Source organism: Heliangelus exortis, chromosome 1, assembly GCF_036169615.1.
Source record: "Heliangelus exortis chromosome 1, bHelExo1.hap1, whole genome shotgun sequence".
Lineage (NCBI taxonomy): Eukaryota > Metazoa > Chordata > Aves > Apodiformes > Trochilidae > Heliangelus > Heliangelus exortis.
Genome location: NC_092422.1, coordinates 157,564,062 through 157,590,678, shown reverse-complemented (window position 1 = coordinate 157,590,678; position 26,617 = coordinate 157,564,062). Strand labels below are relative to the sequence as shown.

Here is a 26,617-nt window from a genome sequence, read left to right as displayed (position 1 = left end):
GGTACCTGAAATCACGATTTGAATGAGGGTGTTTCCCATGTCACAAAGCCTGAGTAGCATTGTCATATGCCCCCAGCTGAGGTCTCATAATAAATGATGGGAAGGAGGAAGGGGACCTGAAGCCTCTCAGTGGTCATTTAACCTCATTTAACCACTGAGGTTAAATATATAGCCACAACCAGGAATAACTTTCTCCAACCCCATCTCTTTCTTTTCAGACACTAGGGAAGAAAAACAAACCAAACCAAACAGTTCTTGGAACTACCATAATTAAGCTAACATAAGGTGGCCACACTAAAATAAGATAATTCACTTCGTCTTATTTTTGCAGACAGAATACATTCCAGAGCTGAGTTATAAGATGAAGAAACAAAATTGGCTGAAGTCATTATATCTCAAATAATTTATTTTTTCCTTTTAAAAAAATCATTTTGAAGCACTCTGTTTAATTTCAGTTAGTATTCCTCAGTCAAATGCTTTCCACAGCATGACTCATTTAAAGATTTTTTTTGTTTTGGTGTGCAAGTTCAACTTGTACAGCACTAATAGGCATTAATAGCATGGGTAGCAAAGTCCAGAGAGAATACCAGCCCTGGAGTAGCAGTGCTTGTCAGAGCATTGCTAAGGGGTGACTGACATGAGCAGCTAACCTGGGCTTTCCAGTTCTGATAAACACCCAGCTGCATGTCACTCATATTCTATCAACACTCTAGAGCCCCTGTTGAGGCGACTTAGCACAAACCTCTCCCTGCCCTGCAGCAAAAAAGATTAGATAGATAGATAGATAGATAGATAGATAGATAGATAGATAGATAGATAGATAATCAGTCAGTGGGCTTTTTCTACCCAGCACTAAGCTCTCCTGATGAAAAACAGCAAAATTTTATTTTTAATATTAAGTGCTACAGAGAAAAAGCATAGTGATGTGACTAGAGAAGGAGCCATCTGTGTTCAATGAAAAGTGATTCTGCAATTGAGAACTTAACTGAGTAATTATTTAAATGTCAGTAATCATAAATGAAAACAGGCAGCCACTTCATTCCACATTGAAGTAAGATGGCTTTTATCACAGTAGACAAAATTTCACAGTGCAATGACACAACTGTGTCACACTCCACATTAATAAGTTGTTGCTAAAAATATTTAACCCCCTTTTACCCCACCCCCCAATCCGTTTTCCCACAGGAAAGGCACAGAAAATCAAAACTGATAAAGGTAAATTAAAGCAACACATGCTGTCACATTGCTGCAAACTTGTCAAAGAAAAAAAGATGGGAAAATTACATTCTTTTCTTTTCAATCATCCTTGATTTGAGGGTTGTTGGCATCAAAAACCTTTGTTAATTTGTCTGCATTCAAAAGAGAAAAAGCACAGCGAACATCTGAATTCCTTGAGTCCCAAACTGAGTTTGGAAATGTTTCTTTTGACTGTCAAATCTCAGGAAGTGTCCACCCTGATTTGGATGTGGTTTTCATTCTCATTAATACACATGATTTAGACATCTTGCAGATTACCTGACTGTAATAAGTTCACTTAAAAAAAAATATTATTGATTTCTAATATGAGAAGTGATTAGTTTATAGCATATTTTAATTGTCCATCTTCAGTGTAACACCTTACATGCCTAAACTACTGTCAATTGTGAATTTTTATGTCTAGGACAAATGTGAAATTTTGTAAAAAGCTAGAATAGAGTACAAATTTTAAGGAGGAGATTGCACAGCCTCTTTCACTTGTACTCTGTGCAGCAAATACAGACCAGAGGAGCGTGATGTCCCCCATTAGTAAAGATGATTTCTGCTGCAAGAAGATGCACAAGAAGATCAGGAGCAGAGGGGAAGAGTAGTGGCAGTTCCAGCCCTACTGAAAACCTGAGCAGCAGCAAGGATGTAGAACTGTGCATCCTCCACAGAATCCAAAGCCTATTTGGGTCCTTGGATTTTGAATTGCATAGTCTCTACCCTTTGGATTCATGAATGAATATTCTCAGTTTACACTTGGCACCTCTGAACATAATTTATTTACAGTGCCTGAGCACCAACAACACAAACTGTGCTTATTACAAGGTTCATTTTTATCTGATGGCAGATGAACCAGTCTTGGGATTTATATCTCATCTCCGTGAACCCTTGGTAAAAACATTCATATGAAAACAAAAGAGCCAAGAACTCAGAAATGTTTCTATGCCCATTGTTGCATTTTTAAAAGATATTTGATTGATCACAAGAAGTGGAGGCCAAGAGGCAAACTCACTAAGTTGCAGCAATCCAAACACATTCAGCATGCATAACCATCCATCTCTACCCATTCTGACTAACAACACCAGATTGTATTGATTCACATTAAAAAAAATGGAACCACAACTTTCTCCATTAGCAAGATCTGCTGCTCTTCCTGAGGAGGGCTGTGGAGGAAAGTTTAATCACCTTTATAATAACATATAACAAATAACAAATAAAAACATATAACATATAACAAATAACAGATAAAGGACAGGTTTAGTTGTCATGACAATAATATCATAGATCATTTATTCCTTTATCATTAAACTTCAACAGCATGGTTATTACCATTTCATTTAGAAGTCTCAGTGATCACTTTGGACTCTCCTGTGGTACCTATAAGGACAGTGCCTACAAGTGACAGTGTACCTACAAGTGACAGTGTATTAATATTTGAGATAGGCTTGAGAACCAGCCCTGCCCTTTGTAACCTGACATCTTCATGCAGATCTGAACAATGCAGTTGCTACCCACCCTTTACAATGAATCAAATAAAAGTTCCCTTAAAAGCTGTCTCCAGGTGTTGAAGGGTTTGTAAAAAAAAAAAAAAAATGGATTTTGCCACACAGTTTTTTTTTAATGTGTACCAGTTAGTACACTCAAGCTGTGCATCAGAGTTTAAAAACTATGGTCTGTACTAATATTGACCTGAAGAAACAACAAAACCACCAGCCACATGATCCACCTTTTTATTTATCATCATATCTTATATCCTGTCTGCATCCTGCTTTTCTAGGAAAACTGACATGTAAGTAAAAGACATGAAAGCAAACTTTGGTTGTGACATCTTATTAGAGTTTCAAAGCAGAAGTGCATTTTTTAATACTAAAGCCTGTGAAAGTTAAAGCTGTCTTGGAGGCAGGGCAGCTCAGAAGCAAGTCCCTCTCTGTCCTGCTGGGTCAGTGTGGGCAGCACCAGCAGCTTCAGCTACTGCCTCATCTCTCAGCATTATGGAAGCCACACACACAAAGATGCCTCCTCCATAGCGTGGCACTGCTTCTATCCCTGGTTACCAGAACAGCTGGTTAGAAAACACAGCCCCTATAAACAGTGTCACTTAAGCACAAAATAGGCTGCTGAGGATACATGAGGATTTATTAACCAGAGAATGAAAATTACTACCCCTGTGGCATATGTTTGGCTTCCTGAAGAAAAAGGGTGTGTGAGCAAAGCATCAAGATCATTACTGCCAAAGGAATGACAACAGGTTAGAAACACTTATGAATTGTTCTGATAAATCCTATTTAGTGGAAGTACAAGTCAAGTCTTGCATTTACAAACTAGACAGATGAACATGTTGTAGGTTTGAGGCTGAGCATAGAAAAAAATGTCTTCTCGTTTGCTGGTTACCATGAAGACCTAGTCATAAATGTGCTGTATTAAACTTTTCCTTCCTCTTTGGACTAACCAAATCACCATTTGGATTGACTAAATCACCATTTGGATTCAACATCTGATTTCTGAAATTAAGAAAACTCCTCTGAGTTGGTCCAGAAGTTGAACTCTGAAGCTCAGACTTAAAGAGCTGATGATTTTCTTAGATACTGCGAAGTCATTTCAGAAACCACCTCTTCCATGTGAAGACTAGCAGGAAGAGAAATAAAGCATTTTTTAAGTTAAGCATTAAAAGCTTTTATAACATTTTTCACTCTAACTTGGAGCTAGAATGAAAGTGGCAAAATGGCTACTTTCTCTTCCTTCCTTAAAAAAATAACGTGAAAATCATTTTAGAAATCAGGAAACTTAGTTTATTGTGCTTATTAAGAGTGTCTGAGGTATCAGCCATAAAAGACTTCATTTATGTAATACAAACAGATGTAGTATCTCTGCTTACACTTGATTCTTTAGATTCTGTTAAGGCACTGAGAAGCTGGATCCAGTGAGAGTCATCTTGCTCAGACACAGATGTCTAAATACAGTCAGATAACTATATCTAAAAAGCCACACTCATTGTCATAACATTAATCTGGCTGATATGGATGAGGACAAGCTTGCTGCTGTCAGAGCCCACTCAGTAACTTGGTATAAGAAGGGGATTTTAGGCTTATTTGTACAAATGATGTCTCCACACCGAGAACATTTCTGCAGACAGTGTGGTCTGAAATTGAGGCAGATAATTTAAACATGGAGAAAAAGTGTGACATGAAGCAATCTGTCACAGGTATCGGAGTCATTAAGATGAAAAAGGGTGAGTGAACTCTAAGGGACTGAAAGTTTCCTTAGCCTGGTAGTAAATTATGGCAGGCTGGTGCCTAGTTTGAGTACCACCATAGCTCCTGCATCAGATCTGTTCAAGAAGTAAGAGCTTGAGCAGTACAGAATGAATCTAATGGATGTCAGACAGTCCCTGATGTTTCAAGAAATGTTGACCCTACTGATGAAGCATGATTTTGCAGGAGCTTTTACGATCAGTTTCAGAGATTCAGTTTCAGAGATTCACTTCAGGTACATAGATGTGAAAATGCAGCAATAGGAAGAAAAAGTGAAAATACTGAACCGAGGGAGAAAACAATACCCACTCGCTTCTAATTCTGTGAGACTGGAAACTATGCCAAAATGAAATGGAACAGGATAATGACAGTGAATTTTTGTCACTTCCAGAAGATGAACTGAAGTTTTCACTGTGCTCACGGCCACGTCTGGAGTGCAAAGAACGCTGCCAGTCAACCTCCTGGGGCTGTCAGCACAGGAATCAACACTCGTTGAAGCTGATGGCAGAATTGAGATATTTCAGATTCAGAGAAAGAGTTAAAATCATAGTAGACAGCAGGTACAACAGATACCTGCACACTTATAATCAAGTGCAAAAAGAAGCATGTCTATCACCTACTGCTTAGCAGCCTTGGCATGGCAGGTACTTGGATTTCAAGCATCAGGTGGCTGAGAATGTCAGGAAACACTCGGCTTGACAAGCCATCTCTCCTTAGAAATCTGCTTTGTGGAGATTTCTTTATGATAGGGTGTATGACAGCTCTCAGCAAACCTAGTTGGAAAATACAGACGCTGACAGAGCTCATGCCCTTCCTTCCTGGGGGCATAGAATGACAGGGAAATAGGAAAAAAATGAGATAATCTGGCTGGCATACATATTGGTGGTCATCTACAAAAGTGGTGACTTCTGTAGATGCAGGAAAAGGGCTTTGTTCAGAAGTATCATCACATTTCTCACACACTACCCTCTGTAAATGGTGCTGATACTGCACTGAACAGATGAAATTTTAGGGGAAAAAAAAAAAAAAAAAAAGAAGTCCGGAGAGAACCCAATTCTGCTTTCAAAATAACAAACATTTCACCTAGGAGAAATCCTGCAATAACAAAGTGGAGCCAACCCTTTCTTCTATCACAACCATGAGAGATAAAACTTGGTTTTTTTTCTCTGTACTACACAGCTGGAGCTGCTGCTTCAGAAAATAGTGGGTATCTGAGCTGGACTCAGCAATTGTTGAGAAGGAAGAGTATGTACAAGAGTAATATAACAAAATGCTCAGATAAAACAAAAGCAAGACATGGAGGAGGCTTTGTGTCAGATTAGTGCAAGAATTAATAGTTACTAGCATGACATAATGATGGCCATAATCTTCCTATTTATTTAAAATCTTTAAAGAGGTCCAAAGAAGTGCCAGATAGGCAAAGCCCAAGCCAAAAGCACAGCCAAAAGTTTGAATCAATTAACACTTTAGTAACTAAATTTTCACTCGAATTCTATATAATAACAACTGCAAGAAGTAATGATGTCAGTGCACATTCATCCCCATTTTAGCTCTCTTGACTCCTGTGATAAGTGATGAAGAGGTATTTGCCTATTAAGATAAGCCAAATATATGTAAGGATGATTGTTTCATAACAATTTAAAACACAAAAAGTCTGGCTTTCATCTGCAGACAGGGCATGCACTGACGTGCTACACAAGCTCTAATTATCCACTTACAAGTATAATTACAGGAATTGTCTCAAGCTGCCAGTCACTTGCCTTCTATGTTCTTAGTAGTGAACTATTTACATTCTCTCTATCCATCTGTAAGATGTGATATAAGCTACACCTACAGTTTTCATCATTAGAACCAACCTGAGAACAGCACAGCCAAACTGCTTGATGGGCTTGAGTGGAAATCCTGAATTTGGACCAAGAGACCTTCAATGAAATCTATTAGGAAATCTTCATCTGCTGCAGATTGGTAGATACCTTTAATAGCAGAACTGAACTCACTTCAGTACTTGACCTTGGCTGCTGCAGGTACTTTGAACATTAATCAGCAATTTCAAGAGCACAGGAGCTGTTCTGTACACAAGCTTTCCTACAGATGCTACGCTCCACTGCTTGCAAACTTCAAGCAGACAGCCACTGCAGTGGATTCCTCTCTCATTCTGTTACACATATCATTAATCAGCTTCACTCAAGACATGAAAAGCAAATAAAAATAAAATGGGCCTTTAAAATATGAAGGAGAGTAGCCTAGCAATAAGGGAAAGTCACTATGTGTCTAGTCTGTGCTCATCAGTATAATCTTGCACTGACTGGAATGAAGCCAAAATTTCTCTTGAGAATCATCAATAAAGCTAAGAAGCCACTTTTATGCTTGCTGCCTCCTCCCCATCCTGTTGGAATTTCTCACTTAGGGTTCAAGTAAACTCAAGCTGAAACCAGACCTTAGTGCCAACAGTTAAATTGAACAGAGGTCAATGATGCATACTACTTGAATACTGAAAGCAAATTTCACCTTGTTCAGAATGGCAGCTCAAGGATGCAAACTAAGGCCCGGGAATATTGTGGATATAGATTTTGGATGAGTCTGTCTCAGAAGAATATAATTTACTCAAAATTAATATTTTACTTTATTTGTGTGCTTTCAGTACAACTAACTCTTTAAATGAAGAAAATCTCAGATCAACTCCTTTAACAGAAATACGGGGATTGAGTCTGGTTTTTTGTCTTAACTGATCCTCAAAATTTGAACACTAACCAGTCTTAATGGCATATTAAACACCAGTGATACTTCCTTTATTTATTTATTTTTTAAATAACTGAACCAAAGACATTTTGATTTTCTTCACTTGACACACCTATTAAAAATTCACACTCTCCTTTCAGGGATCTTACGAATCATTCCCAGTTCTACCACTGTGTAATGTGCCACTCACATACCTGTGTTATGCTGTTTCTCTTCTGTCATCTGTAAGACAAATTTACCTAGGATAGAGGTTTTGCACTTTAAGATTCAGCAAACATTTGTGAAACAATGAGGCCTTGGAGCACAACAGGCTAAGGAAATGTTGCTGTAAGTGCCTTAAAAATCATGGATCAAAACGTAAAATCACATTATACTGGGAAAAGGAATTTAAAGATTGAAGCTTTGTCTCTGACCTTCCCCCCCACAGGCACTTTTGTCCCTATGTAGGGAATACACTCACCCTACAGATAGCACCTGTTACTTGGGTCCTTTATGTTGGTCCAGTATGCATGGGGAGCTCAGTGCTATAGCCAGTGGTTCAGCCTACTCTTTCTTTGCCCTGCACATGAAGGCAATATAGAGAACTCAGCTTTGGATACTTCTGTTTTAAATCTTGGTCTTTGTAATCTGTATCTCTATATAACATAACCATAGATATGAACTACAGTAATTTACAAATGACAGTAAAAATCTTTTATGAAGGGGAGACTTCAGGATTACTCCTGCAAAAGAGTTTTCAATGTGTTTTTAGGGCCATGGGTTCTATAAAAACAGAACGTTCAATTGATTTTACTGGGAGTTTTACTTCAAAGCAACAATATAGTATGGGTTGATGGTGTGGATTTTAAGACATCTCTCATTTGCTTTTCCATAATCTTATTCTAAGGGCAAAAAGTTCGGGGACTTTTTGGCTGTTTTTTTGGATTTTTTTTTCTGGGGGCAGGGGGTTTTGGTTCTATTTGTTTGCTGGTTTTTTTTCACAGTGGGACAATAATCTATAACAAGTATTTCCCTGTCCATCAAAACTTTCAGGGCAGTACCCAAATGCCACTCTGTAGTTGCAAATTTCACAGGATCAGGCTATTGTCCTTGCTCTGAAAGAGACAGCCACTTTTGACACAACACTCACCTTTTCTTTTTAGGTAGGATACAGTTTCCTTCATTACTGGGGGGATTAGTTCACCTTTATTTTTGTCCTTGATACTGTAAGGGGAAGAAAAAAAAAAGAGTAACAGCCTTTAAATGGCACTTACAAAGAGTCAAAACCAATACAGAATAGTCTTAAAAACCTGAAACGTGTCTGAGTACATACATCAAATTCCACAGATGAAGGAGTCTGCACCAAATGAGGAACCCTCCACAACTGCAACAGGCACTGAAAGAAGTGACTTGGACTTCTATTCAAAGAGCCATACCCAAAAGCTTTTTTCTCACTAGAAATGCTATATAAATCTATATAAATGCTACAGTGTGGAGTGATAAATAGTGCCATTTACTGTACTGAAGAAGAGTCAAGGACAGAGCAGCAGAATGTTGTTCCAGGCTCCCTTTGCACCTACATGAGATTTTTTTGTTGTTTTCCAGGTTTTTTCCCCTTTCTTGGCATGCCCCAGCAAAGCTGCCTTTAACCATGACAGTGTTGGTGTCAGTGGTGGCTCTGACTGGATTTGCTTGGACACTGCTGGTGGAGCTGGGTTTCAAGGCAGCTTAGGGGCAAACAAGGGAGGAGTTTGCAGCAAATGCTTCAGAATAACTCCTCATCAAGGGATACTGCAAGTTTAGGAGCCTTTTATCATGCAGATTTTCCTTTGCCACTTGTCTCTTTTTAAGCCACAGTGTATGCATAATTAAAAGGATATTGTACTATTTATTTTGAAGGCACAGGGATGCACTGAGATTGAGTTCATTAATGCTTTGAAAGAATCGCACGTAATGAAATTTCTCTCTCTTTCATGAGAGAACTGTTTAGGCAAAAAAATTGAATATAGCATTTTCTTGATCTAGACAGTGCAGAAAATTCTGCAATTATTTCCTTTCTTAAAAAAAAGTAGTCTTTGGCAGTTTAAAAAGTATAACAAAAAGGATGGTTAATATCTGCTGAGTATTCTGCTAAGTTTTTACCATAATCAGTAACAAAATAAAGGACAAATCTCAGATCTGAAAGTATGCTAATGTATACATTTTCATATTGGATATTTAACAGGTGACCAGCTATACTGGCAAACTCTAAAGCACCAGCACAAAACAACATGTACCTGTGACTGTATCACGAGAGGCTGCAAATACTGCAGCTCATCTGCCAAAAATATGAAATGTTCACATAGTATGTAAACACAACCTTGAACTAGTGCTACTTGTTGAGGTTGTACCTGCAGAAGAGAACAATTCTTAAGTCTCTCTCTTTTCCAAGTATTGCTATTTCTTCTCTTTGGTTGGTTTGGTTGCTGCTTTATCAATATAAAACAACTGATAACAACTGGAGTGTATGTGATACAACTTTGGTAACACTGTTGCATGGAATGAACAATCAAGTATTATGTTTCGTGTTTAAACTGTGCAAAAAAACTACTTTAAAATAGATGTTACAGCAACCTACGTCAGCATAGAGGAGTAGGGAAACAGTCAAATCCTCCTCTCCTCCTCCAATTTGTTTTCCCTGTGCCTATGAAGGGATTTAGAAAAGTCAAATTGTGGATCACAAAGCTTAAGGAGCTTGGTCACAGATGAGGGCTGTGATGGTGTTCCTCCAACAGTACAACTCAGAGCAGGATCATGATGTAAGTACTGAGTTCCCAGCAGTTTTGTCTCTCATAAACTGACGTGGTAATATATTTCATGCTATTCAGTTACTCATCCTTCAAGCATTTTGATCCATGAACACAATGCTGAGCCACCGGTGCCATTTCTTTCAGTTACAGTTTTGTTGCTCACCCAGTCCTACTTTTCCTCTCTAGATTGCCACTTCCCCTAGTGCTATACAAAACAAAAGAAAAACTTGTTTCATGATTGCAAAAAACCCCTGCTAATACAGTTCCTGAAGCTCCCTCTTCTATGTGAAATACCTAGACTACCCTGCTGTTTGAAAGGAAATTAATTGGTCCATCAGCTGAAGAACTAATGAAGTCGATGTGCTACAGATTTGTATCCTATGCCCTCCTCTTTCCCCCTTGTAGTAATTGAAGATAATTTCCTTATGTCTTCTGTAACATCACTTCCCTTACAGAGTCTTTTTATTTCTTCTCCTCTTTGAGCTGTATTTCATTATAAGATAGGGAGTAGCTTGTAATTAATCACCATGTAAATGCTAACTTGTGCACCAGCAGGCCAACAGAAAACTGAATTCCAGCTAGAGCTTTTCTCCTTCCAGCCAATGATTTTTGAAAGCTTGCAGTATTCATGAGAGCTCTACTCCTCTATCAAAGTTGGTTCACCAAAAAATCAATCAATTGAAGAAACTTTTCCTGCTCTTTTCCAACGAAGTATCCGTATCAGAAACTAAAGTGTATAAAATTCAACCCCTTCCTACCCACAGTGACAGTCAGGTACCTCTGTAAAATATTCCTCCTAGCATCAAAATCCTCTCAGCCCCTTTCATTATATGAATCCCATCACTCCTAGTCCCTCCTGCTCCTTCCACCTTCAAATCCTGACAGCAATTTCAGGGATGCTGATGCCACTATGGAAAGGAAGGTCAGTGCTAGTGATTCCACCCATGCAGGAGTTGTGCACTCTCAGGCCAGCTCCAGGTACTACACTGTTCTTCCCTTCCTCCCCCATCTTCCTCCTAGGCTCAGAAAAGGAAAAATTATTAAGTAACTGTGCTTCAGTACCGTGACATCTCATACCAGCCCCTGCAAAAGTTGGCCTCAGCAAAGGGAACAGAACCATGCAAAGACAGAAGGTGTGAGCTCCCCACCCTGCTCCGAAAGGCAGCTGCTGTATGAGAATTATTTCTCTTGGAGCAGATCAGTGTTGTATAAAAACCCTTCTGCAACAACACAGAACAATACAGGCATTGGCTCTGCAGCCCCATTTATAAATTAGCCTTGCTAATAAACTGCAAGAAGAAGGGAGTTCTTGGGGTTCTTTGCACAGCATGCAAAGTTGAAATCCCCAGTGAAATCACATTCCCCAGTAAGAGATTAAACAAGAGACGGGGCTGGGAGATGAGGTCAGTAGCAAGGTCGATGTTCAGGATACCAGCGAGGAAAAGCCTAGAGCAAATCAAGGTGAGGGAAAAAAAACCCTCACATTTATATTTTAGCCTTTCTAATAGGGGAGTTACAACACACTCCTCTTGTGAGTCAAAAAATTTTTGTTTCGTGTATTCAAATCAGTACCCTAAAGACTTAGGGCAACTTTTATTAAAATTAGTCGAAAGCCTAATTCACTTAAATGGGAACATCATCAAGACTTTAATTTGCTTGGAAGCTGTTACATCTTTATTATTGACAATTTAAGCTCATGGAACCCATTCTCAGTCTCTATGAAGTTGCACTGATTGTTTTTGCTTTCTTACAGCTGCTCACTCCAAGGCACCAAACAGCAATCCAGCAGCTTTTATAAATGTTTTCTAATTATTATTGTTACCCATAAATGTGTTTCCCATTTCTGTGTATAAATAGCAAACTGATTATTTACAGCACTTGCTCCTGCTGAGCACTAGTTTATCTGTCAAAGAGGTGAGACAAATAACAGGGCTATAATTTGTAATAATAAAACCCAGACATAATTTTTCTTTTTTCTGGGAAAAAACAAAAAAAAAAAGATACTGTGTCTGCACTTCTACTATTTTCTACAGGATTCCTTGAAGGAACGATTCCATTCCCAGTACAATGAAAGAGGTGCCCAAGATAAACAGTATTTTAGAATAGAGTAGGATATTCACTGAAAGTCACATGAAAAGGATTGTTCTGTTTTAGCAACACTGGGGAAGGAGGAGAAGCATTTTCATTGCATTTCACGATGTGGGACATGGTGTTCAGTTTACTGGACTGAAGGTGACAGAAAATAATAGGGACATTACTCCAGCTAATGCAAATCAGACCAGCTCAGAGGTCAATCAAATTACACCTCTCTCCTCTCTTTGTGGATCCTGTCAAGTAATCTGCATTTTTCTTGCCTTGTTCAGGATGGTGTGATGAGCAGCTGTGCTTTATGATGGACGACGCGAACTGACATTAGTGATCAGGCACTACCACAGGCAATTTGAAATGCAACTCTTTCTGCTTCTGAGATGAGCACAACAGAGCAACACAGTGTAGTTTTCTGTTAACTGATTCACAGTTCTGAATCGTATTGCAGCAACATGTCAGATCTGAGAGGGAGCTAATTCTGGTAAACCCAGTAGCCAGGGAGAACGAGCACCCCACACTACAGGATATATGATTAGTTACTGAAACATGTTATATACCCAATGACTCATTTCTAAACAGTGGACAGTTAGCATGAAAGGCCTTTACACGTTGTTCTGAAGTGTCATTAAGTATTCCTGGCTGATAATCTTTCTCTCTTTCTGCTTTTCCTCTCCTTTTCATTTTTTCCCTGCTGAGACATGCTGAGATTTGGTTTAGAATCCATTCTTCCTCCCTGGCCATGCATGCACAGCATGCACAAGTGGCAAGATTATGACCAAAAGGAAAGCACCCTGAAATGTTTATGATAACAATTCAACAAGCACAAGCTGTAAAGCTGTAGCAATTTTGTACTTTTTCTCTGCCCCTTTCCCTTTCCATGGCATTAGAGGGAAAGCAAAACATTTCCTCTCTTCCCACAAAAGGTATTTAATTTTAGATCTTAAACACAATCAGAGAAAATGGAACAATGGCAATAGCTTGTCAAGGTCAACTCCGTGCTTGATGCTGGAGCTCAGCTGTAGCCTTCCTTGATTACAGAGGCAATAGGGTGCAGCAACAGGGGTTTATAGGAGCTTGCTGAACATACAGCAGAGAACAATGATGTTGCTTGGCCCATATAGTCAATTATTTATTCCTTTAAAGTGTTGCAAATTTAGGAAGTTTCATTCCTGCATTCTAACTCTACTTACCTGATCAACATAAGGAGAGGGCCCACTAAATTCTTCCTTGGCATTTGAAACACTAGATCTTTGCTAATGACTCTTAGAATAAAAATCCTATTTTTCATATTGGCATGCAGTGCAAACTAGAGAGGATGTATTCTGAATAGTTAATTCCTGCTGCTCTGCATTTTGAGTATGAAGGCTGCACTGCTGAAAGAACAGAAAAATAGTCTTGCTGTACCAAGGCAATACATGAACATCCTTTGAAATGTCTGGATTTATAAAAGCAATAACCACTAGTGAGTAACAGAAAGTCATTGCCATAGGACTGTAATGTTCTCCTCTGTCAGTCTCTGATCACTACAAGCTGGGACATTATACCTGAGGAAGTATCCATCTAAGCTTGCCCTGTTCTAACACTGCTCCCTGCTAACATCAGCTCTTGCAGTCTATTGGAGACATGACATGAGGCTTGATAAACCTTTAAACTACCTCATTATGGTTTTTATTCTCCTCACTCTATCTGCACATAAGAAACTCAAATTAGCAAGTTAGAGAAGGAAATAATAAACACTAAACATGCAAACTATCCCACTCACTCTGCACTATGCATTCTTAAGCACCTGTCAAATCTGAGCATGGATTCCCATTATGCTATAACTGAAAAATTAAGTGCGGACTGTTCTGCCTGATATCCCCATGAAGATGAACATTAGTTTCAGCTGTGTTGTTTTATATTTTCAAGAAAATCACATGGTTTTTAACAGGAGTTTAAAGCTTTAAAGGTGCAATTTGGCAACCAGGCAATACAGGCTGGGAATTAGAAAAGCTACGGAAAGACCATCGTTCAGCAAACTGGGCAGGCCTGCTCTGTACATGCAGGCACAGAGAATTAAATAGGGGGAAAAACAATCTTTTTTGGTTTTTCCACACTTTAGACATTCTATAAGCCATGATTTAATTGTCTTTATTAAGCTCATTTATTATTGTTTGAAAAAGTTTCAGTAGAAACTTCAGGACATCTTGGCTCCAGACTCAAATTATAGCTTCAAAGACCAAATTATTGAGTCCTCACAGGAGCTCACAAATGAGGAAGGCTTTCCACTTCATATCTGAAGCTAACATAAAGTACATGCTGAAATCCCAGACAAGTAAATATAAAGCTGGATGGACCCTTAAGATGGAGTCAGCTTGCTGTGCATTTGTTTTTTCTTCCCCACCAAGAGTGGACACAGCAGGGGTAAAGAGATGAAATGCAGACACTTTAAATTTGTATTTTGGATTCTGAGTGAATGGGGCTAACATAAGAAAGAAAAGGGTTGAATTAACCTGATAAAAAGCCCTTCATCTCACTCATATATTAAACCCAGTATAGATTACATTTAAAAGAATTATTTACCCAGCGCTCACAGGACCCTCTGTGATTTTTAGATGCCCAGTTGTCTTATGTCATTTAGGAAATCTGACTCTACAAAGTTCAAAATGTCTCTGTGAGTTAACAGATTCCTCCAAAATGAGGCACTGGTCCCAGACTGGTCCAAGACATTTATCAGTGTCTACATGGAAACTTCCTTCAGGTTCATTTGGTGTCCTAACAAAACAGGATCACCCCCACACACATAGCTTTTTGGGCAAAAGTGAGATATTTTGAACCAATATTTAGTAATTTTTTGCTCTTCTGGTTTTTAATTATAGCTCTGTAAAGCAAATGTATTGACTAATATAAGCTGAGAAACAAATTAAATGAGGAAGTGTTACCAGAGACAGCATTGCTCACTACTTTTAAGGAGGCACATTCAAAAGTGTGTGGCTTTACCACCTTCCACAGCCAGGAGTCATTGGGATGCCATTATCAAACATCAAAATAAGTCCAGCTATGAGGGGGCTAGATAAATCCCATTCACCAACCTTTTATTAACTATATAAAAATCATCATTCCAGAAGCACTGAATCTAATGAAACCTCGGGCCTTATTGTTTCTTTCCTAAATTAAAGAAAAAGACTCCACAGAGAAACAATCCAGACCTGACAGTAGATTTCTCTCAGTAGATTTCTCTCTACTCTGGCAGTAGAGTTTTTATTAACTGTAATGAAATATACAGCATGTGTACTTCCATAAGCCTATACACAATAAAAGCAGGGTCTCCCTGTATCTCAAAGAAAATGGAAGAGCCTCAACCAGGAGAAGATTTCAGACCTGCCTCTTTGTTAGACAGGTGAGAGGTCACTGCCATTTTGCCATTACAGTTAGAGACATCAAGAAAAGAGAGGGAATTAGCTAAAGAAATCCATTAGTCAAGATAAAAATTGATACATTTTGTTCAGATTTTAGAAGTTTTCCATGCTTTCATTCTCTCTTCTCCATGAACTTTACCTTTCTTCACAAACATAGTGTAAATTAAGTCCCTTATTTCTCATTTAGAAGTCATAGGGGATTTGTTTATTTGAGATTTTTACATGGTTATACAGCACCATCTTTTCTGCAAGAGGGATTTGGACAAGGGTGGGCAAACAGAATGAACAAATATCTTCATGGGTGTGCATTTTGGGCACCTGAACTCTGGGAACTGCACCTACACAGAGTTCATCCATCCATCAGTGCCTCTATCATCAGTGCTGGAAATCTCTGGGTCAAAAGTGATAGTAATGCCTTGCTCAGTATTTATCCACCCACAGATCTTCAACAGAAAAGCTCTTTGTAAGCACCCAGCCTTTTTATACTTAAAAAGCTAAGGCATGAAGCAAGGATGATGCTGATAAAGCAGTCAGAAAGTAGTAGAGGCAGGAAGGGTGGCCACCATACTCTTTACCACATGCAGTCCAGTGAAAGACACTGTTCTTTGCTCAGGCACATACAGAGAAATAAAATATGCCTAGCAGATGGTAAGAGAGACACACAACATGCTGCCTGATCACATAAGCATGCAAGGAGTTTGAAAGAGCTGCTTGAACAGTGAGGCTGGGCTGGAGGCAAGTGGCAAAGTGTGTCCTGACACCTGCAAAGAGTCCCAGTTTTACTGCTGAAGCTGTGGCATAAAATATTGTCCTTCCTAATGACCCAGAAGAGTCCACCTAAAAGATAATCCTTGAATCAGACATGTGAGCTAGCCATGTTGCAAGTGGTAGGTTGAACTCTAAAGAGCTATTATAAAAGTTAATGTGATAGTAGCTCCTACACAATAGATATTGATTGTTCTAATTTCAGGGCTTCCAGGGAGGATAAATGCTTAACATTTAAGCAGGGGAAAATTATATTTTATATCTCGTATCTCATTTACAGCTGGATCACTAGAACCAGAAAAGTAGACTGGGGGTGAAATTGTACAAACATCCATGTAGCAGACAACCTAAATTGCTTTTGCTGAATATGAACAACATTCTTCAGCTGTTTTTGATAAGGATGCCATAGAAATGGCTGCAGGAAGGAAGCTAGAAGTTTTTCTGGGTTGGGTTGTTGTTTTTTTTTTTTTTTTTTTAGCAAAATTGAATCTCGCAAGTACTATTGCCAGTCCTTGTGTAAAGTAAATAATTTTTTATACCACATACAGTGCTGTAATCTGCATAAACAGCTGTCAGGGCATTTCTGAAAGAGAGTGATTTTGTTCATTTCATAAAACTCTGATCAGAACAATACATGAGCAACAAAACAACAACATTGAGGCTCAAGCATCCATTTTAGGTTATGCAGCCATTTTGGAGCCCGAAGCTTTGTTTTGGCTTTGCTATCCACTAGTGAAATATCTCTGAAAAAATTTAACGCAGCCAGAGTCCACCACCAAGAGATGAACTCAGGGCTCTGTCATACAGGGGCAAATTTCTGTCCACTAGGAGGAAAGTTGTGCATCCATGCTGGCACAAACTGTCACAAAGACACTGTAAATATGAACACCAGGCAGCTCACGGGGACTGACATTTGTCCTGAATTTGTAAAACCTATTGTCAAAGAGAATGAGAAACTAAACACCTATCAAACAAAATATTTGCAAACATTCTGTCCAGTGAATTTGCATGTTACAGGAGCTTACAGGGTACAGAAATCCTGTACTTTAGAAATCTCATAGCTTACTATTGCAGACTGACTCCAAATTGCTGGGTAGGTAGAGGTGGCCGTGGGGGAGGAATCTTAACCACAGGTGGCAGTTTTCCTTTCTGTTTTCTCCGAAGATTTTCATCATGTCTGCAAAAACCAAGAAATCATTGATTTTCTGTGCTCCACAGATGAAAAACTGTATATATGAACAGCTAACAGCTGCCAGTATAGCTGATGATGCTCCTGACAATAGTGTATGCGCTGCAGGTGTTACAGAACTTGCATTTAATTTAAGCATTAGGGTGATTTGTAAATGGGATTTGTGGTAGAATACTCAAGTAAGACACAGAAGAGGTCTTTTGCTTTATCCAGTGGAGTATAGTAATAAATGTGTCCAAAAAATAGGAACACACTATAATTTAACAGCATAATTCAAACCTATTTGCTACTCAAAATACACCTCCTCTTTCTTTGGCAACCATGCAATCCAATTTATAACCTTAGACCCGTAAGGTATTTTGTGTTATTCCATATTTACACAAAAGGTGTGTAAAAAAACACCAGACATCAATAACAGTAATAATCAAAGCTTCCAGTTACTTGGATTCAGCAGTGACATAAAATCACTTCCTGTCAGTACATCAAAGCATTTCCATGTACAGTGTTGTGTTGAAAAGACTGTTATTGATACTAAAACTTGACAATTCCAACCCTATGCATTTCTTTTTTTTTCATCTCTCACCCCCTCTCCAGTACAGCTCCACACACACAAGCACCAAATAAAAGCAATGGATCTCCTAAAAACAGGTATACCCATAAAGTTTTAAAATAAATCAACACTTTGCTGACTATGAACTCTCTTTCCAAAATGAAGCCACATAACCTGTTACAACATGAAAGCAAAGAGGTAAAGATTACATTCCCATAAACATTACATGATACTCCTAAGAAGTAATGACATATGGTTTGGTTTCACTAACACTCAGAAGCTGCAACCATACTAAAAAAAGTGTTCCACAATGAGATGGAGACGTTCCAGCTCTGTAGGAAAACCACATACCTTTCTCTACTCTGAATGCCCATGCACTTCAGCATGTCATTCAGAATTAAGTCTAACCAAGCACAAATAGGTAAATTAGATTTTTAATCATTAAAGAAATAGGATTAGATTCAACTTGGAGTAGAATGAACAGAATGCAACTCTACCCACAAAAAGGTGGACAACATATTTTAAACTTGCCACATACCGGATGACTTCTTGAGGAATATTTAACTGGTCGTATTTGAGATGCTCTCTCAGGTCACTTAAATAGTTCAAGTAAGTGACTTTTTTCCCAAACTTATGGCTAAAAAAAAAAAAAAAAAAATCACAAAGAAGTATAAAAACCATCATGGGAGGAACATTTATGAAGGGTTAGTTTCTATTACAAAAATGTAAGTGCTGATGCAACTCAAAATTAGAATGTAATTGAAGCAGCAGGAGACATAAGATGTATTTCATTTCATATGATCAAACATATATAGTGAATGCCTGAGAGTCTGATTTGAATAAAAATAACTTACTTCCCTCTGAATGTTTTGTGATTTGCATAGATATGAAAAACACTGCTTTAAAAGCCACTGAAAAACAGCTTTCACACAGCATTAGAAAGCTCACTCGAAGGACTGTTAACTTTGGAGAAATTGTTACATGGCCAACAGAACAACATATTTGTGTTATTTAGGTGTTCCTCTCTGCCAAAAGACAAAATAATGGGGCTGTAGACACAAACTATAAAGTAGTAAGTGACAGGTGAGATGTTCAAAGCTTGGATAGTTTACACCCCCTAAAGTGTTGGGCCATCAGCTTTATCTATTTTGAAAAAAAGATCAGTTAGCTTCTGGGAAGCATCCTGAATAATAAGGTTTTTCTATGAGTTGTACAAAACAGATTTCTGAATTTGAAGCACCACGTATTACAAGTTAGGTCTTGAGTTTCATCCAGAATACACTATTTAGAGCCCGAGGTGTTCAAACAAGGTTCAGTGACACATTTATGCAAGCGGCCTGAAACAATTTCGTATTTTTCCACAACACAAAAATATCTGTTCTGCAATTACGTTTCAAGCAAAATAATAAGGGTTTATGACAGAAAGTGAACTGCAACTTACTTTGATAGTAAGGGTTTATGACAGAAAGTGAACTGCAACTTACTTTGATAGTAAAATTGGAAGAAAAAATTCTCACAATAATGAATTTAGCCCTGGATTGTCAAACCCATGTACACACACTCCCTCTAGTGGGAGACGGTAGAAGTTTAAGTAACTTTAGTAGTTTAGCTTATAAGTGAAATAAGCTGAATTTTGCAAACTGTGTGGGGACAGACAGGTATCAGTTTGTGCACGCACAACTTCAGAGTTCTTCAGTGTCTTTCATCCAAAACAGCCTGAGATTTCAACACCTTACCTAACGCATGGGCTGGCACAGAGACCTCTCTAACTAATGACACCTGGAAATACACGACACATTGCGGGACACGTAATCCATAACTAAGTCAGGGACAATTAGGAATTATTGCTGTTCCTTAAAAATGCCACATCACCACTACCTAAGTGTATACTATTTTAATAACAGGTGGCTTCTGTTAGCTCAGTTGCAGAAATGTGCTCTTAGGTTATTTGCAATATGGAAAAAAATACATTTGTCTTAACGCATTAGTTTTTTGCTCAGCACTTTTGGGACTGGAAAAGAGATGAATCAACTTCTGGAGGTTGAAAAATTTATTATCATTTTCTTAAATACTTGGAAATATAAGTATGCTAAAATGCTTATTACTTTTGTTTTTCCCCCTAGTATTTCCATCATTTGTTCAGTTCTTAGCAAACACTTCGTTCATGTTAAACTATTCAGGTCACATACTAACAGGTACCAAATGTACAAAAAGACCTCCAAAAAATAAATACATGTTTCTTGATAATGAAATTTATTTTACAACTGGAATTTTTATTGAAAACCCTATCTAAAAATTAGTCTGGGCTATAATTCAGCAACCCTGGAAAACAAAAGTCCAGATTATTATTTTCCCTTCTATATGTGAACTTTGGTTTAATATTGACATTTAAATAAAAGCATGGTATGTTAAGATACGATTATTCTAAACTGGGAAGAAAAGGTACTGGGACCAAATTTAATATTCATTATCCTAGTAAATTAACCATATTAATAAGTTTTAGCCCTCAATGAAAATGCAGTTTAGGCAAATTGTACATGGGTAGTGTCACACTTCAGTTTTAAAATTATATCCTTAAGTTTTCCTTTACCTGAGAAATCCAAACTTAAGTCAGACAAATGCCACAAATTTATAGAAGCATTGGATGATTAAGCCATTTTAAGCAGTAAAGAGGGTTTTTTAATAGCTAATTCATGCCTTCTGGCTTATGGACTGTTCCAGAATTTACTCATACTTTCAATTATTTTACCAGTGCCAGTGTACAAATATCTTTGTTTCTGTTGGCCACATACTTTAACAGAGAGCTGCTGAATTAGACTCAAACCAAGCAGCCAGATACACAGTGATAAAAATCAAGCACAAAAAAGAACAGCCAATCCTGATGAAAGCAAGGTGTTCAGAAGGTCAAGACCATGCACCTAAGATAATACACCTGGGTTTGAAATGCCTATGTTAGATATGAATGCTTGAGCACATCAGAATCACCCATGATTACATCCAAAGAAAGCAAGGATTTAAATGCCAGTGTATCATGCTGTCCCAAGAAAAAAAAATATTCATCTTCTTTCCACAGATATACTAGGATCCAGGGAAAAATATTAATTGGAACAGGCTTCTGTAAACCTTTATTTTGTAAGAATTAGCAGGTAGTTATTACTCTGTGTCAAATGGCACAACTGTTGTACAGCCGTGGCTCCACACACTGAGTTCATTAACACCCAAGCCACATTATTCCTGCCAAAAGTTTGAAGTGTTGAATATGTAGAAGCTCTCTTTTCTTCAAGGGTCCTTTTGTGTATGTTTCTCACCCTAACAAGGCCATACAGTATGACAGACCAAAGCTCTACACAACTGGGTAGTAGTGCATCTGCAGATCTGAAATGCTGAACTCCCTTAGCCCTGTCAACCAGCTCCCACTGGAGCTATTCCTAAGGAGCTCTCAGCTACCTCTGAGAAAGAAGCTGGTTTCACACAAGTGTTTTAATGTTCATTAAGAGTTTCTCTGGTTTTGTTGTGGGATTTTTTTCTAGAAAGCTCCCCATACTCATCACACACCATATCAGCAACAACAACAAAATCCATATTCCTGAGGTACAATCAGCTACTGGATCTCCAGTTTCTGTCACACTTTTCTCACCATTGGTCTATTTTTCTGGATCTCTGGCATTTACTCTATTGCCAGTTAAAATAAAAATCTATAGTCAATATTCTTGCAATAAGAACAGCATAATCTGGAATGATTTTTAGTTGTAATTACTTTTTATATTCACTTGCTTCTTATATGTTCTGATCTGCCTAGAAGATAAATTTTCCCTTTCTAGTTAATTAGCTTTCTACCAGTCAGAAACCAAATCAATTGCAAGTTACTGTAATGGACAGTTTTAGGTGACTCATTTTGGCTTCTCAAGATAAGCTGGTTTCATCCTTCAGCTTTGAGGACATTTATAATAAAATCTGCAAAATGTTAGAATTACTTTGAGACTGACTGAAGTTCAAGAACAGAAACTAAGAAAGACCAGTCACCCAATCAGTCAGCAATATCTACCCATCCTTGCTAGTTCTTTGTAGACAGCATCAATTTTTACCATGCAAAGAAAAAAAAAAGCACCAGTAAAATACATACACCTTCACCATTATACCCTCAACCTCAAATTCTTTTGGGCACTTCAGAGCTTATCCAGTAACTGTGAATACACAAGTGGTATCATTCACCTCAGTATTAAGATCAGACTGAAGGTTAACCCTTTGTTAGCTGTTTTACCATACCACCCAGTAACCCCAGTCACAGACACAGCTCTCTTTGTGCAGTCAAACAGGACAAAAGAGTCATTTGTGGCCAACAGAATGACTATGTTTTAAAATGATACTTATTTTAGCATACCAGAAAAACTGTTATGAATTGAGACACCCTTTTCTTAGAAAGAACTCTACCCTGTTATTCATACCCAAGCTTTAGCTCACCTTACTAGACATATTGTTAGACAGTTTAAATGGGTACTGTTCTGCTGCTTGACATATTTTACCTCAAGGCTTTTTAAAAGCAACTTTATATAGAGAGCAAATCATCCTTAAACTGCCAAGTACCTTATGAGAGGTTTAAAGATATTCCACAGAATTTTTATGAAGTTGGTTGGATGTACAACATAGAGTGCTTTAAGGTTTTTCTTATACCTAGGAAAAGAAAATGAAATTGTTAGAGTTTTGAATTTGAAACATGGCAGAACTGCATAGCTGCAACTGAATGGGAGGTATTACTACAGGGATGCTATATAGTATTCTTTCAAAATACATTAAAAGGATCAAAGCTGAATGTAAAAAAGAAAAAAATCCCCAATTTTTCAAAATGATCAGTTTTGATGATACAATAGTAGGCCAAGATAACATTATTATGCTCCTAACCAGTGTCTGCTGTATCACAGAATTATTATTGGGAGACAGAAGGGAAATTAGGTAACTTGGTAAAAAACTGAGGATGAAGAGTCTCTAAAAACTTCTGTGATATAAAAAATTCTTTTCCTTCATCTCCCTTTATTTCTGCTTACAGGACTTTCATGTTGGAGATAATTTCTATATCCACTAGTTGTGTCTTGTTTTGCTAGTAATTAAAAAGATGAAGCCAACTCATGCTGTTTTATATTGGATGGTCCCCACTGTAGGAAACAAAAATCTTGCTCCATTATAGCACTGCATGATTCTACAGTGTCATATCATGATACATAAACAATAGATTCTAATAGGCTGAAACTGAAATGAAAATCAGGCTGCACAAAAAGACTCTGCTCTTATTCAATATTATTGCAAAATGAAATGGAGAAATATGGAACCAAATATCCTGCTTTTATATACAAAGTTTCCTTATTATTTGGCCAAATTTGCTTCCCGGTAGGGAGTATCTCTCCAGTGTTCACCATTCATTGTTAGAAACCAATGATAATGTGGAAATAGTTGCATGTACCCCTAAGCAAAACCCTCTTGTAACAAGTTATGGTAAGAGGGGAGAAAAGGGACCAACTCAGCAATTGTAACAATTTTTTTTTTTTGGGTTTTCATTGGGCCCACACATCTTTGAATGAAACAGGCATTGTTTTCACAAAGGTAGTATCATACTCAATCAAACAACTATCCTTGTGCAATTGTCACTGCTGTGGATATGGCCCCAAAATCAACAGTAAAAAACTAACAAGCAAAACATCTGATCTGCTTTACTGAATTTCCATCACAAGTTTGTTTTGTACCTTTGTTTGTACCTTGAAGCAGTTGCTTCTGTCAAAGTTTACACATTTCACAGTTTCCCAGATTACAATTAAAAGCCCAAAAGACTTTACTAAGCTTCTGTTGTAAACCTTCAAAGCAAGAGCTCTTCTTTTGCATCAATTCCTGTTGAACACTTGCTTTCATGATGCTAGCTAATTACTATCATCCTTTGTACTCTCCTCTGCCCTCTCTTTTCTTTGACCCCAAAACACACACGCAGAAGTCTGAAAGGTGCTGTGTTTGTTTTCCCTGGGCTAGTACAGCTGATGAAGATATTGGGATGTGAATGCTGCTTTCAGCTTCCTACTGATAGTAGGCAAAGAAGCTCCAGCTGTGAATAAGATGATGGGTGCACAGTTTTGCCAAGCAACATGCATTTCTGTTTCTCTGGTTCTCCTGCTTTCTGGCTCAGGGTGAAGGAATACAGAGAACAGATTTCTGGCATAAATGAGTCCAACTGTGCACTTGCAGGCATGGCAAAAGGCGTGGCATGGCTTTATTGGTAGGTGTGAACTCTCAGAGAATAAACATCAGAACTTCATCTTCCAAGAGTAAAAGGCTATTTATCTGGGTGCTTTGGCCTCAGCTACACCCTAACCAACTAAACACATGAAGTCATGAGCCATCACCATTGTTTCTCAAAGGTCAGGCATATAGAAGTACGGAGGTCCTTCTGGGGCTCTACACATAACAACCAACAAACACTCAAAGGCCTTTCTTCTTTCCTTTTTGGTACACAACCAAGGTTCAAACACATCTATGAGATAACTGAGAATGAAGAATAATTAGGCATCACAGGTATCTTGCTTAATAGTGCCCAGAAAAGGCAATGATTCTCAGTTTTGTCCCCAAGGCTTTTTATATTTTTGGATAACCACCTGCAGCACCCAGGCCATTCCTTAGTACATAAAAGAGAACTAACAGCACCTATATCATTATAAGCATTATAAGCAGAAAAGACCTGCCTCCTTCATGGAAGTTAGTAACAGACAAGACACAACCCAAAGGATAAACCAAGACATACTTCCTTTCAAATTCTTTGTAGGCTGTTTGTAACCATTTCAGAGATGGTTTATTCATACTCTTCAGGCCGTAGTGAAAGTAGACAACTGTATAATCATTCTCTACATACTGGTCCAGAGTATACTTTAAGTACCTAAGGAAAAAGATAACATATTAACTTTAAGACAGCTAATGGAAAGAGATTTTTAAACAAGAAAATGAGAAAAAAAATGTGCTATTTTTGGACAGAAAGCTAGTGACTGCCAATTCAGGTTTGCTTCAATGCATTTATCTCACAAGCTCATCTTGCAAAGAATTCCACATCACTGCAAAGATTGAAATCTGAAAGAATGTATTCGATTACAAAAACTATGTTGTTCATGAATCACTAAAAGATGAAGACAAAAAGGGGCTGTGTTTTCCAGTAATTTTTTTTAAGGATGCATTTTAACTGACAGAGACTTTCTAAATTCCTGCCTTTTGCCAAGCAAACAATGGCATTTTGACTTTTCAAAACAAATCTTTGGTTTTCCTCTCAATTTACAAACTTTTAAAATACCTTAAAAATACATTAGTCCTAATTTACTGCCAATTACCACTTGTTACTGTAAGCTGTTTTCTTGAATATATTTGCCTTTTCCTTGTTTGTAATGTGGGGACTGCATTCATAGATCATTTCCCTTAAAACTAATTTAAAGAACTCCACTACTTATCCCATCTCAAAATATTACTGCATGTTTTATAAGCAGATTTCTGTGTGTTCGTTCTTTTATGGTATAGTTTAAGATCCTTTTCTCTTCCAGTTCTCCTGCAATTGAGAACACAGTATGGCCTATTACACAGCTCAATGATTCAAATAAAGCAATGATGGAGGAGTATAATCTGGCTTCATGTCTTGCTGTGTCAGATTCCAACTTTCTCGTGTCATTCTCAATGCTATCTTATTATTCTGCAACAGAATCCCAGCTATTGCTCTTAATTGTATATGAGCAATTTTAATTCAATAAAATAGATAGTTTCATGTGAAATATATTAGGCTGCAGCTATCTACAAGTATCAAGGCTACTTTGACTATCCACTTTTGCGTGGAAAAGCCCATAACTTCACACTTGCAATGTCCTTCCGCAGCCCCATTTATCTGCTTATTCCCTCAGCATCCTGTAAATCTAAGACTGCAAATAGCCTGGGACAAGGACTGCCACTGCAATTAATATAATGCTGGTTTAATCCTTGAATTAACTATTAGTGGTATTTTAATGAAAGAAGTCGTAATAGCAGTAATTCAAGACATCATTAAAAAGAGCTTGAAATTAAAATATATCTAAATAGATATTCCTACATACCGAGTTTCTCATGTTTTATTTTACAGCTTGTAAATTCCTTGGTACATTGCATCTAGAAAGCTTGTACTTCTAAAAATAATTTAAAGAGTTTTGTGGGCATAAAACAACCAATATTTTCAACACAGTCAATTACCTGTTCCAAGGCTGTAAAAGAATTGCAGGTCTATTACAAAAGCTTTCCCAAATTAATTCTTTAGGTTTTCATGGGCTGCAGAAGGACAGCCTGCCTCACCATGGTCTTCATCACAGGCTGCAGGGGAATCCTTGCTCTAGCACCTGGAGCACCTCCTCCCCCCTCCTTCTTTGGCCTTGGAGTCTGCAGAGCTGCTTCTCTCACCTCTCCTGGCTACTGTTGCCCAGAAGTTTGTGGGTTTTTTCCCCTTCTTAAGTGTTATTGCAGAGGTGCTTCCACCATTGCTGATGGGCTCAGTCTTAGCCAGCAGTGGGTCTGTTCTGGAGCTGGGTGGCATCACAGCTCTATCAGACATAGGGGAAGCTCCTAGCAACTTCTCACAGAAGCCCTGCTCC

At 38.0% G+C, this 26,617-nt stretch overlaps 1 protein-coding gene across 2 annotated transcripts in view; it reads right to left on the bottom strand.

The window, feature by feature from the left end:
• Positions 1 to 26,617, bottom strand: part of ARHGAP8 (Rho GTPase activating protein 8) — an 81,673-nt gene that overhangs the window by 18,026 nt on the left and 37,030 nt on the right. The window contains exons 5-9 of one of the 2 annotated variants that reach the window (XM_071733281.1): positions 24,769 to 24,900; positions 22,575 to 22,661; positions 18,529 to 18,627; positions 17,318 to 17,428; positions 8,362 to 8,435 (exon numbers count right to left, since the gene is read on the bottom strand). In XM_071733281.1, the coding sequence (XP_071589382.1) occupies positions 8,362 to 8,435; positions 17,318 to 17,428; positions 18,529 to 18,627; positions 22,575 to 22,661; positions 24,769 to 24,900 (503 nt within the window). The remainder of the gene's footprint in view (positions 1 to 8,361; positions 8,436 to 17,317; positions 17,429 to 18,528; positions 18,628 to 22,574; positions 22,662 to 24,768; positions 24,901 to 26,617) is intronic. The other variant, XM_071733282.1, reaches the window with a different exon arrangement.